Here is a 13,714-nt window from a genome sequence, read left to right as displayed (position 1 = left end):
GCAGCTGCTCAAGTGGCGCCTGCAGTGCTGGCATCCCACATGGGTGCCAGTTCGAGACCTGGCTGCTCCACTTCCGATCCAGCTCCCTGCTATGGCCTGGGAAAGCAGTAGAAGATGGCCTATGTCCTTGGGCCACTTCACCTGTGTGGAAGACCTGGAGGTGCAGCGAGAGAACGAGAGAGAAAGAACTTCCATCAACTAGTTCACTCCCCAGTTGCCCGCAACGACCGGAGCTATGCCGATCTGAAGCCAGAAGCCAGAAGCTTCTTCCAGGTCTCCCATGCGGGTACAGGGCCCAAGGGCTTTGGCCATCTTCCACGTTGCATGTCATTTTAAGTGAAGAAGGCATTATAGAAAATAAGCAAGAATTTACTTCTGGGCCATGATGGAAGTAACTGACAAGACGAGTGCTCCAGCTGTAAGGAAACTCAGCCACAAGTTTGAAACAATTGTTTCTAGACATTAGACAAAAGCAGCAAGGATTCTGAAGAAGGAAAGCAATGAATTCTACAATCTTCCTGTTTTTCTTCCTGGGGGGATTTGCTAGACCACCATCTGCTGCCTTCCCACACACATTATCAGGGAGCTGGATAGGAAGCAGAGCAGGGGCTGGCTCTGTGGAGCAGGTTAACATAAGGGTGCCGGTTTGAGACCCAGCTGCTCCACTTCCGATCCAGTTCTCTGCTATTGCCTGGGAAAATAGTAGAGGATGGCCCAAGCCCTTGGGCCCCTGCACCCGCATGGGAGACCCGGAAGAAGCTCCTGGCTTCGGATTGGCGCAGCTCCAGCCGTTGCGGCCAGTTGGGGAGTGAACCATCAGAATCAGAGCAGCCAGGAGTTGTACCATGATCCTTTATGGGATGCTGGCTTTTGCAGGGGACAGCTTAGATCCTGTTGTTCCACCACATCATCCCCCGGCTCTCCTTCTGATTCGAGCTTCCTGCTAATGTGCACTCTGGAAGCAGCAGGTAGTGTCTCAAGTACTTGGGTCCCTGCCACCCAAGCAGGAGATCCTGATTGCCTTCTGGGAAACAAGGGCAGCAAGTAGCTGAGCAGGCAGATGGTTTCCTACCCACTAGCCATTTTCCCCCTTCTTGTTAATAAACATGGTTTTGATGGGGACAAAAATAAACTCAGTTTATAAAATAAGCACACATAAACAAATAACAAACCTGTAATTTGTAGACTTACATGCATACGGGTATAGTTAATGAAATCCAGCTTGGCTCCACCCTGGCTGTTGTGGGCATTTGAGGGGTTAACCAGTATATGAAAGATCTATTAGTCACTCTGCCTTTAAGCAAAATGAAAGTAAACCAAAAAATCTTAAAAAGAAAAGAGGAGACAGGCATTTGGTGCAGCAGTTAATTCATTGCTTAGAATGCCCATATCCCATATTGGAGGGCCTGGGATTGGGTCCTCCCTACTACACTTCTGATTTCATCTTCCTTCTTTTTTTTTATTTTTTAATTTTTTTATTTTTTTTATTTTTTGACAAGCAGAGTGGACAGTGAGAGAGAGAGACAGAGAGAAAGGTCTTCCTTTTGCCGTTGGTTCACCCTCCAATGGCTGCCGCGGCTGGCTCACTGTGGCCGGCGCACCGCGCTGATCCGATGGCAGGAGCCAGGTACTTATCCTGGTCTCCCATGGGGTGCAGGGCCCAAGCACTTGGGCCATCCTCCACTGCACTCCCTGGCCACAGCAGAGAGCTGGCCTGGAAGATGGGCAACCGGGACAGAATCCGGCGCCCCGACCGGGACTAGAACCCGGTGTGCCAGCGCCGCAAGGCGGAGGATTAGCCTAGTGAGCCGCGGCGCCAGCCTCAGCTTCCTTCTACCTGGTTACCAGGCTGCAGTTGATGTTTCAATGCTTGGTTCCCTGCTATCTTAGTAAGAGACCTGATTCAGGGTCAGGCTCCTGACTTCAGCCTGGCCCAGCCCTGCCTGTTGGTGGCATTTGAGGAATGAACTAGTGGGTGAAGACTCTCTCTGTATATGTCTGTGTTTCAGATAAATAGATAAATAAATAAAAATTAATAAAGAAAGAACAGAACCTCAGTTACTTCTGGGACAACATTAAGTGACCTATAGTGTAATTAGAATCCCAATAGTGGAAAGAGGGAGAACAGCAAAAGATTGGGAAAATGATGGTTGAAAATATTCCAGACTTGATCAAAACTGTACAAACAACAAATTGCCTAAGTTCAGCAAAGACCAAGCAGAATAAATCTAAGAAAAGTCATAGCAAAACTCATCAATATCAAATTGCTGAAAACATTAAAAACAGTTAAGAAAAAAGGCATGTTACATACATGAATGACCTGAACTGAATGACCTTTATCACAACGTATCCAAATGGATGGGATACATGTCATGTAACACTATTAACAGTCTATATTAGAAATGAAGAAAAGTCCTGGGGCCAGTGTTGTGGCATAGCAGGTTAAGCTGCTACCTATAATGCTGGCATCCCATGTGAGTACCAGTTTAAAAAAAAATGAAGAGAAGTCTCAAATTAAGGAACTGGAAGAATTATTAGGAGCAGAAGAAAGGAAATAACAAGAAGGGAATAAAGAAATCAGTTGAATAGAGAACAGGAAATAATACAGAAAATAATCAAACCAATCTTGGTTTCAGCAAATAATAAAACTTTTTTTAGGTTTTATATGTGAGAAAGACAGTTACAGGGGCCGGCGCTGTGGCACAGTGGGTTAACGCCCTGGCCTGAAGCACTGGCATCCCATATGGGTGCTCCTCTTCCAATCCAGCTCTCTGCTATGGCCCGAGAAAGCAGTGGAAGATGGCCTACTTAGGCCCCTGCACCCACGTGGGAGACCCGGAGGAAGCTCCTGGCTCCTGGCTCCTGGCTCGGGATCAGCACAGCTCCGGCCATTGCGGCCATTTGGGGAGTGAAAGACCTCTCTCTCTTTCTTTCTCTCTCTCTGCCTCTCCTCTCTCTCTGTAACTCTGACTTTCAAATAAAATAAATAAATCTTAAAAAAATAGGTTCATCTAGCGGCACCGTCCCGGTCGGGCCGCCAGATTCTGTCCCGGTTGCCCCTCTTCCAGGCCAGCTCTCTGCTGTGGCCAGGGAGTACAGTGGAGGATGGCCCAAGTGCTTGGGCCCTGCACCTGCATGGGAGACCAGGAGGAAGCACCTGGCTCCTGCCTTCGGATCAGCACGGTGCACCGGCTGCAGTGCGCCTGCCGCGGCGGCCACTGGAGGGTGAACCAACAGCAAAAGGAAGACCTTTCTCTCTGTCTCTCTCTCTCACTGTCCACTCTGCCTGACAAAAAAAAAAAAAAAAAAAAAAAAAGAAAGAAAGAAAGAAATACAATTACAGAGAAGTATAGACAGAGAGAAAGATGCCTTCCATCTTCTAGTTCACCCCCTATTTGGCTACAATGGCCGGAGCTGAGCCAATCCGAAGCCAGGAGCCAGGAGCTTCTTCTGGGTCTCCCACGTGGGTGTAGGGGCCCAAGGACTTCGGCTATCCTCTGCTGCTTCCCCAAGCCATAGCAGAGAGCTGGATTGGAAGTGGATCAGCCAGGACTTGAACTGGCGTCCATATGGGATGCCGGCACTGCAGGCAGCGGCTTTACCTGCTATTCCACAGCCTGGATGCTGGTGTTGTAGGCTGGGGCTTTAACCTGCTGCACCACAGCACTGGTCCCCCAAAATAACATATTTTTAAAAAAGATTTTATTCATTTGAGAGGCAAAATTACAGACAGAGAGAAGCAGAGACAGAGAGGTCTTCCATCTGCTGGTTCATTCCACAAATGGCTGCAACAGCCAGAGCTGGGCCCATCCGAATTTAGGAGCCAGGAGCTTCTTCCAGGTCTCCTACATGGGTGCAGGGGTCCAAAGACTTGCGCCATTTTCTGCTGATTTCCCAGAACATTAGCAGGGGGCTGGGTCAGAAGTGGAGCAACCAGGACTTGAACTGGTGCCTATATGGGATGCTGGCCTGGCAGATGGAGGCTTACCCCGCTACACCAGAGTGCCAGCACCAATAACATGTTAATAAGGGAATATTTATAGACAACATGCCAATAAATTTGGCAATTTAGATGAATAAATTCCTTTGGAAAACACAAATTACTAAAGCTCACTCAATGAGAAATAGATGATCTGAACAGCTTTATGTCTAATCATGAAATTGAATGAATTTGTCATTAAAACCTACAAGGGAGAGGGTCCAGCAGGTTAACTCACTACCTCTAACAGTAATATACCACATGAGCATCAGTTCTAGTCTCTGCTGCTGCACCTCCCAACTAGCTTCCTGCTGATGCACCTGGAAAAGCAGTAACAGAAGGCTCAAGTACTTAGTCCCTGAACCCAGGCAGGACCTGGATTGAACTGAACCAGCAGAAGGAAGAACACTCTTACTCACATGTTCTCTGTCTTTTCCTCTAGAGTGCTCTTTGTCTTTTGTCTTTTTTTTTTTTTTTTTTTTTTTTTTTTTTTTTTTTTTTTGACAGGCAGAGTGGACAGTGAGAGAGAGAGACAGAGAGTAAGGTCTTCCTTTTGCCGTTGGTTCACCCTCCAATGGCCGCCGCGGCCTGAGCGCTGATCCGATGGCAGGAGCCAGGTGCTTCTCCTGGTCTCCCATGCAGGTGCAGGGCCCAAGCACTTGGGCCATCCTCCACTGCACTCCCTGGCCACAGCAGAGAGCTGGCCTGGAAGAGGGGCAACCGGGACTAGAACCCGGTGTGCCGGCGCCGCAAGGTGGAGGATTAGCCTAGTGAGCCATGGTGCCGGCCTCTCTTTGTCTTTTGAGCTCCTCTCTGTAACTCTGCCTTTCAGATAAACAAATAAATCTTAAAAAAAATAAAAATAAGAAAGCTATGGCAAAGACAACTCTAGGTTCAAATGGTTTCCTGGTAAATTCTACCAAACATTTAAAAAGGAATCTTCCAAAAATCTTAAGAGAAAGGTTATACTTTTCAACTCAATTTATGAGGCCTGAATTACTCTGACATAAACAACAGACAAAAACCTTATAAGAAAAGAAAACTGGGGCCGCTGCAATGGCGTAGCATTTAAAGCTGCCGCCTGCAGTGCCGGCATCCCATATGGATGCAGTTCAAGTCCCAGCTGCTCCACTTCCTATCTAGCTCTCTGTTATGGCCTGGGAAAGCAGTAGAAGATGGCCCATGCCCTTGGGCCCCTGCACCCACATGGGAGACCCAGAAAAAGCTCCTGGCTCCTGGCTTCGGACTGGGGCAGCTCCAGCCATTGTGGCCAGTTGGGGAGTGAACCATTGGATGGAAGACCTCTCTCTCTCTCTGCCTTTCCTTCTCTCTCTGTGTAACTCTGATTTTCAAGTAAAATGAATTAATCTTTAAAAAGAAAAAAAATTACTGAACAATATCTCCCATGAAAAAGATGGGAAATTTTTTTTGAAGATTTATTCACTTGAAAGCTAGAGCTAAGAGAAAGGGAGAGACAAAGAGAGACCTTCCATCCATTAGTTCACTCCCCAAATGGCCCCAGTGCAAGGCAGGGCCAGGCTGAAGCTAGGAGCCAGGAGCTCCCTCGGGGTCTCCCATAGGTGCCCCAAGCACTTGGGCCATCTCTGCTGTTTTCCCAGGTGCATTATCAGGGAGCTGGATCAGAATTGGAGCAGCTAGGACACAAACTGGCACCCATACGGAATGCCACCATACCACAATGCTGGCCCAGGAATTCTTAATAACTTTTAAATGAATGATATCTAGCAATACATAAAAAGGATTGTGATTCTGATTCTTATTACTTCTCCAGATTATCTATGCTGAAAATGATTGCTTAATTGCATATTTATGTGTGGGCCTTGTACAGCAGAGTTAACATCATTATAGAAATATTTATCAAGCTGTAGCATACTAGTATGCAGTAACAAAATAGATAAAATTTAAGTGCAAAAACATCATAAGAATACTTTTGTGAGAAAATTTGTAAGTTTTTTTAAGATATCTTTACTTCTTTTTCTTTAAAATATTTATTTATTTATTTGAAAGTCAGAGTTACTCAGAGAGAGAAGGAGAGGTAGAAGGAGAGAGAGGTCTTCCATCCATTGGTTCACTCCCCACGTGGCCACAACAGCTGGAGATGTGCCAATCTGAAGCCAGGAGCTTCCTCCTGGTCTTCCTACATGGGTGCAGGGGCCCAAGGACCTGGGCCATCTTCCATTGCTTTCCCAGACCATAGCAAAGAGCAGAATTGAAAGTGGAACAGCTGGGATTTGAACCAGCACCCATACGTGATGCTGGCACTGCAGGTGGCGGCTTTACCCGCTATTCCACAGCGCTGCCCCTTGAAGTATTTTTACGAGAAGCTCTTTAAAAAAAGAACGGGGAGCTGGCCAGCATTGACGCAGGGCAGGTTAAGCTGCTGACTTTGAGGCTGGCATCCCACCTGGACACTGGATTAGGTCTGGGCTGCTCCACTTCTGACCTAGCTCCCTGCTAATGTGCCTGGGAAAGAAGTGGAAGATGGTCCAAATATCTGGGTTCCTGTCACCTACATGGGAGAGCTAGAAGAAGCTCCTGACTCTAGCTCCCAGCTTCAGCCTGGCTCAGCCTCAGCCATTCTGGTCACCTGGGAGTGAGCCAGTAGATGGAAGATCTCTGTCTCTCCCTCTCTGTAACTCTGCCTTTGAAATAAATAAATCTTAAAGACAAAAGGAAAACAGAAAAGCAAAGCTGTTTCTCCTGTTTTTTGTTTCAGCTTCTCGGTACTGCAGCATGCTGATCGAAGAAGGAGGACTGCAGCACTTATACAACATCAAAGAACACGAACAGACTGATCCGCACGTCCAGCAGATTGCCGTGGCCATTCTGGACAGTTTAGAAAAACATATTGTACGCCATGGGAGGCCACCTCCTGGTAAAAAGCAGCCGCAGGCCAGACTAAATTGATAGCCATAGATAATTGGATAATTGAACCACAGGAATTCTCTTTGTGATTGGTGTGTTTGGAATACCCTGCCCTCTGTGATGTTGTGGGGTTTCTGACCACAGTCATCCACCAGTTTGGGATTGATCATGTATAGTAAGTACTGCCCATGTGAACAGTCTCTAATTTGTCTTGTGATTTTTAACTTACGCGGCACAAAGGGTCTCCTCCCTCATCGTTGCCCTTTAGGAAATTTTCCACATCTTTCAGTGTTTGAACTCACCTGTGCTTGAGATTCTACAGTTTTATGATAAAGTTTGCACGAACAGTAGGCCAAATTTTCTGATCTTCAGAGTCCCTTCCAATCAATCTGCAGCTCCAAGTAAGCTGTTTTCTGATTTCTGGCACTGCTTCCACTGTAAATTTTATACTGCTTCTGTATAAAATACCTTTATTCTCTGTCTATGTAACTTTTACAAGATGTCCTTCTTAGTGTCAAAGAATGGAAATCTGAGTTGTCTCCTTATGGAAACTACAGACTGGCAGAAGCCTGGTTGGCTGATAGAAAAATAGAAAGAAAAACTAGGAAGGGAGCACAGAATCTAGGATATGGGAATCGCTGTCATGGTTTACTTTTCCAACTATTCCTTCTGTCCTTCTGGGGCCCACCTCTCTGAGACAGTGAGCAGCAGCAGCCTGTTCTCTGTAGTTAGGCTTGGAAGCATGGAGTGCTGCTTCTGCACAGACTGCTGGGCCTCCCTAGATACATACTCCCAATCACCACAGTGTAAAATATTACAGCATTCTGTGTTCGGGACTCACTGTCCAAATCTGTATGTCAAATTGTTGTGAAATGTGATTTTTAAAAAAAATTGTCTGCAGTTAAAACTGACCATTTGTTTCAATTTCCGCCATTTTTGTAGTGTTCACATCATGGTGTTAACCTGCTCAGTTAAAATATAATTGACTACAATTGTAGTAAATTGTATTACAAAAGTTAAATTTTCTTTTGTTCAAAATACATGTATCTTCTTAATGTGTTCATTTTGGAGAAAGATGTCCACATCTCACTGCCAGAAATGCAAGAGAAGAATTAGACTGCTGTTAAATGGTGAAATACAATGATTCCACCTGCAGTGCATAAAAGTAAATATTTCTGATGGATTACTTTTCAGACAATTGCCTTTCCTTAAGATACCCGATCACTATAGTAAAGAATCAGTTAATAGCTATCCAGTACTTGGGGAGGCAACAACAGCTACTTAGTCTACAACCTCACATGATGACATAGATGGCCATAAATGGCCAAAATGTTCCCAATAGAGATTTTAAATGGGATGTTTTAATTATAGTGACTAAATTTTAATTTAGAGAGGAACTGGTTCACTAATATGCTGATAACATTTTTGACATGTTTCATACCACTATCAGAATATTCAAGCTTGAATTTATTGGAGTTCCTTCACAAGGATAAAAACTGACTTAAATGAAAATGGGAATTTAGAACCATTAAAAACTGTATTAAATTGTGGATTGATTCTGACTTAATTGGCTTGAGGAATTTTTATAGCCATAAGATGAATTTTTCAGATTGCTTATTTCAAAGGAAATGAAAAATCCTTTTAAAATGTTTTTGTGTGTCTTTTTAAAAAGTTTTAATTTCTAAGGCAAAATTCAGAAAACAGGATGGCCTGCAGTAACCAGAAAGTTACAATGCTGACCACTTCTAGAGTAGTTAAGGGAAAGCTGATTTGAGAAGTTTGGCTACAAGTTTCAAAAGTATGTGTTCTCTAAGGGTATGCTAAGTTTTCATCTTTGTACATTGTTTTCAGAACTGGCTAAAATGTACAGAAAACAGTAAATCCCATCTTTACTCAGAATAATTTCTTGATAGATGAAGGCCCAAAAATATTTAAAATTGTCTTTAAGTAACTAAATATACTACTGTGATCATCAGCAGTGGCCAGGTACTTCTGAGGCTTAAAAACAAAATAACTGATCATATCTCAAATATGTAAAAATTATAGTGTCTTTGTGGTTGGGATGGTTCTTAAAATTGTGTATATAGTTAAGGCACAGAATTGTTCATAAGGTCTGGAATCTGGCTAAAACATAGTAGATGTAGATAACTTAAATTATAAGGTAGAACTGGCCGGTCTGGAGTTCAGACTCTGGGAGGCCTCCCTTTTGTAACTGTACTTGGTGCCTTCAAGGGTTACCTTTCAGGTGGCTTAGAGGTGCTGTTCAAAGCACAGTTTTGGCCGCGGCTGAACTACTTTGTTGCAGCAATCATTGGTGTGCTCAGATATTGCAAAACATCACTAAAGCAGTTCCCAATCCACTAAAGGAAATGGAATTTGAGTTTTTAGATGGTAATGATATATGTTGGTATCACTGAGCAAAAAAAGAACAAATTAGAGCAAATAAAATTGAGGCATTTTATTTTTTTGCATCAGGTAAATTTTGCTATGGTCTTTATACCCTAAACAATATTTTTTTCCTTTTTTAGTTAAAAGGAGACAAATTGAATAGTAATAGTTGTAGTCTACCCTGTAGGCAAGGACTCAGTGGCTACTGATCTTAGTTGAAGGTTTTTAAAAAGCACATTAGACCAACAATTCTGGAATCGACTATAAATATTGCCGCTTCTTCCCCTTGGACAGGAATGTCTTTTAATAGTAGTAAAGGCATTTAAAAACAGAGGTGAATAAGGCTGCTTTGGGAGTTCGTGTTCTGATCTTTTATTTGAAAACTTCCAAAGACTCAAAGGATCATGTCTAAAACCATCAATCCTATATATACAGTTTTAGGGAGCTTCTCTTAAAAATGGGATCTTTTGTGTTGGCCTATTTTCTCCCCACTTTAATTTGGCTTCATTCATGCCATGTGTTAAGATGGCCCTAGGCCAGGGCTGGTATTGTAGCATAGCGGGTTAAGCTGCCACCTGTGTCACTGGCATCCCATATGGGCACCTGTTTGAGTCCTAGATGTTCCACTTCTGATCTAGCTCCCTGAGAATGGCCTGAGAAAATGTGGAAGATGGCTTAAGTGCTTAGGCTTCTGCACCCACATGGGAGACCTGGATGAGGATGAAGCTCCTGGCTCCTGGCTTCGGCCTGGTCCCGCCCTGGCTATTGTGGCCATTTGAGGAGTGAGCCAGCAGATGGAAATTCTATCTCTCTTCCCTCTGTAACTCTGCCTTTCAAATAAATTAATCAATCTTTTTAAAGAATTACAGAGAAAGTAATAATAATAATTTAAAAAGACGGCATTGAGCCATCTTCCATTCCTTTTGAGCACACTTTAATGAAAACATATTTTTATATGCTAAATTGGCATGAATCCAATTAATGAGTTACAGGTTTAGTGTTTTAAAATGCATTGCCCCCCCATGGAAAGATGTGAAGCAGTGCCCAAGGACAACAGTGACAGCAGGGAAAATAAACTCACTGTTTTGTTTATAAAAACAAATTGCAAAACCCTTACTCTCTTGAATTCTAATGGTTTGTTTACACTATTGGGTTATTGTATAGCTTTTATTATGGTATAAACAGTAATACTGTTGGTGGATGTGGGCTCTTCCAGTTCCATCTGTAAGTTACTTACTTATCTGGGGACTTGGTACCACCAGAGTTTCAAAAAGTGCTCAGAGACAGCTTCCAGAGAGGTTTGCAAACTTTGGTTTCCCATTCAAATTGTTTTAGCAGTTTCAAATGATTTTAATGATACTGGATGTTTAGTCTTTACTATTTGCTGTGTGTTGAGAAATTTTAAATTTTTCCTGTTTACTCATGAACTGTTTAGGAATAATGCAAAAACCAACCTTCGTCCAGTGATGAGAATAGCACTATGATAGGAATCTTGCTGATTGTGCTTTAAATGATTAATTGCTTTATCTTATTTAATATTTCATAGACTTTGCATGACATGGTATACTCCTAATTATGCATTTTTTTGGTTTCCAAATCCTAACCTAGGACACTCTATGTTAACTGGTAGCCTAAGAAAAAGCTAGCTTTTTCTGCCTGTTTTTCTCCTGTCCACTTTTTGGGGTAATTATGCAAAGATCAATGCTGTTTCTTATTACTCTGAATGAAGTAAAGTTCTTTTGGACAGTTCTACCCTTAGAGCCAGAAAGAATGGCTACTATGAACATTTCAAAAATGGAAATTTTATCAAAATTATTTTATTGAAAATCATAAACCCAGTTCATTAATAGTATTGCTTAATTTTGAACTTCCTTTGAGGAAAACTGCAAATTCGATTCTTTTACACTTATTTTAATCTAAGCTGATTAGAAGCAGTGACTTACCTAATAAAAGGTGATGAAAGCAGGAATTTGAGAGCATTTTTCTCTTTAAAAAAAAAAAAATGGGAGGAGGTGGGCCTTGCAGTTAAGGTGCTCTCATCCCATATCAGAGTGACTGGGTTCCATATCTGGCTCCAATCCCGACTCCAGTTTCCTGCTAATGCAGTTTGCGGGAAGCAGTGGTTAAGGCTGAAGTGACTGGGTTCCTGCCACTCATTGGGAGACCTGGATTGAATTCCAGGCTCCAGGCTTCAGCCCCACTGAGGCTGTTGCTGACATGTGGGGAGTAAACCAGCCTCTAAGAGCTCCTGTTCTGCCTCTCAAATAAATAAATGAAAATTAAAACAACATTGAGAAGACAGGGTCTAGCGCTGCTGCATAGCAGGGTAAGCCACTGCTTATGACACCTGTGAAGCTGGCATCTGTCTCTCCCTCTCTGTAGCTCTGCCTTTCAAATAAATCTTCAAAACAATGGGAAGGTGTTTTATCAATATTTATACTCTCAGATAAACTAAAAGAATGAAATTTTAAAACTCCATGACTTTTGTAGAATTCCCACTGTCAAATTCTCACTGACATGTGAGAGAAAAGTTATCTTTTGCTTGAATTCTGATGGAAAAGTTTAACTCCAATCAAAGGATATGAAAAAGTCAATGGAAAATGTAATGTGTATATATTTCAAAGACTCAATTATCTGGACTGAAGGCATGTTCTCTCTATGGCCAGATAAATGGGGATATTCTGTACATGAAACATTCTACATTTTAAATCAGGACAACACTTAAGTATTAATGTTGTGTCTATAGATTTTTGTTTGGGGATTTTTTTTTGCCTAAATAAATGTTATAAATTTTATGTAAAATGTGTCTTGTGTACTTTGATTCTAGGCCACCTCATTTAAAATTTAGTATTAATGCACGCTTCAGATTCCTCAGTGATCTACCTGCAACAGCTGCTTTCCAACAGCTGCTTTCTTTTAACTGCCAAAGTTTCTATTGCAACATCATTCATTCACTTCAATAAATACCTATTCCAAGTACTATTTAAAGGTTAGGACTTATATTTTTATTTTTTTTATTTTTTATTTATTTATTTTTTATTTTTTGACAGGCAGAGAGGACAGTGAGAGAGACAGAGGTCTTCCTTTTGCCATTGGTTCACCCTCCAATGGCCGCTGCGGCCGGTGCGCTGCGGTCGGCGCACCGCGCTGATCCGATGGCAGGAGCCAGGAGCCAGGTGCTTTTCCTGGTCTCCCATGGGGTGCAGGGCCCAAGCACCTGGGCCATCCTCCACTGCACTCCCTGGCCACAGCAGAGAGCTGGCCTGGAAGAGGGGCAACCGGGACAGAATCCGGCGCCCCGACCGGGACTAGAACCCGGTGTGCCGGCGCCGCTAGGCGGAGGATTAGCCTAGTGAGCCGCGGCGCCGGCCTAAAGGTTAGGACTTAAATAACTGACAAATTCTTCAAGAACCTTCAATTTAGTGGAGAATAAATATTAAATAAACAGGTAAATATTTTACCAATACATTCCAAACCAGCGCAAAGTGTTTATGAGGCACAGAGACCACGCCTAATCTAGAGAGTCCAAGAATTATTGCTGTAGAAAGTATTCCGGGGGCTGGCGCTGTGGATTAATCCTCCACCTGTGGTGCTAGCATCCCGTATGGGTGCCAGTTCTAGTCCTGGCTGCTCCTCTTCTGATCCAGCTCTCTGCTATGGCCTGGGAAAGCAGTGGAAATGGCCCAAATGCTTGGGCCCCTGAAACTGAGTGGGAGACCCAGAGGAAGTTCCTGGCTCCTGGCTTCAGATCGGCCCAGCTCTGGTCATTGCAGCCATTTGGGGAGTGAGCCAGCGGATGGAAGACCTTTCTATCTCTCCTTCTCATTGGCTGTAACTCTACCTGTCAAATAAATAAAAAGAATCTTTAAAAGAAAAAAAAATATTCCCTAGATTGATATTCACACAAATACTTGCATTAAGATGATTAACTGGTGGGGCCTGGCACTGTGGTGCAGTAGGTTAATCCTCCGCCTGCGGTGCAGGCATCCCATATGGGCGCCGGTTCAAGTCCTGGCTGCTCCACTTCCAATCCAGCTCTTTGCTATGGCCTGGGAAAGCAGTAGAAGATGGCCCAAGTCCTTGGGCCCCTGCACCCACGTGGGAGACCTGGAAGAAGCTCCTGGCTCCTGGCTTCGGATCAGCTCAGCTCCTGCCGTTACGGCCATCTGGGGAGTGAACCAGCGATGGAAGACCTCTCTCTGTCTCTCCCTGTCTCTCCCTCTCACTGTCTGTAACTCTACCTTTCAAATAAAATAAATAAAATCTTTAAAAAAAAAAAAAAGGATGATTGGCCGGTGCTGCGGCTCAATAGGCTAATCCTCCACCTGCGGCGCCAGCACACCGGGTTCTAGTCCCGGTCAGAGCCTCGGATTCTGTCCCAGTTGCTCCTCTTCCAGTCCAGCTCTCTGCTGTGGCGGGGGAATGCAGTGGAGGATGTCCCAAGGACTCCCTGCACCCGCA

The 13,714-nt window shown here is 43.7% G+C and overlaps 1 protein-coding gene across 1 annotated transcript in view; it reads left to right on the top strand.

Annotated features, from left to right (window-relative positions):
• The window catches only part of ZYG11B (zyg-11 family member B, cell cycle regulator), a 78,150-nt gene extending 66,095 nt beyond the window's left edge, over positions 1–12,055 (top strand). Inside the window, exon 14 of the mRNA XM_008265236.4 lies at positions 6,717–12,055. Coding sequence (XP_008263458.1) covers positions 6,717–6,907 — 191 coding nt within the window. The 3' untranslated portion in view covers positions 6,908–12,055. The remainder of the gene's footprint in view (positions 1–6,716) is intronic.
• The last annotated feature ends 1,659 nt before the right edge of the window (positions 12,056–13,714 follow it).

The sequence above is a fragment of the Oryctolagus cuniculus genome, chromosome 7 (assembly GCF_964237555.1).
Source record: "Oryctolagus cuniculus chromosome 7, mOryCun1.1, whole genome shotgun sequence".
Classification (NCBI taxonomy): Eukaryota; Metazoa; Chordata; class Mammalia; order Lagomorpha; family Leporidae; genus Oryctolagus; species Oryctolagus cuniculus.
This window is presented reverse-complemented; position numbering and strand designations above follow the sequence as displayed.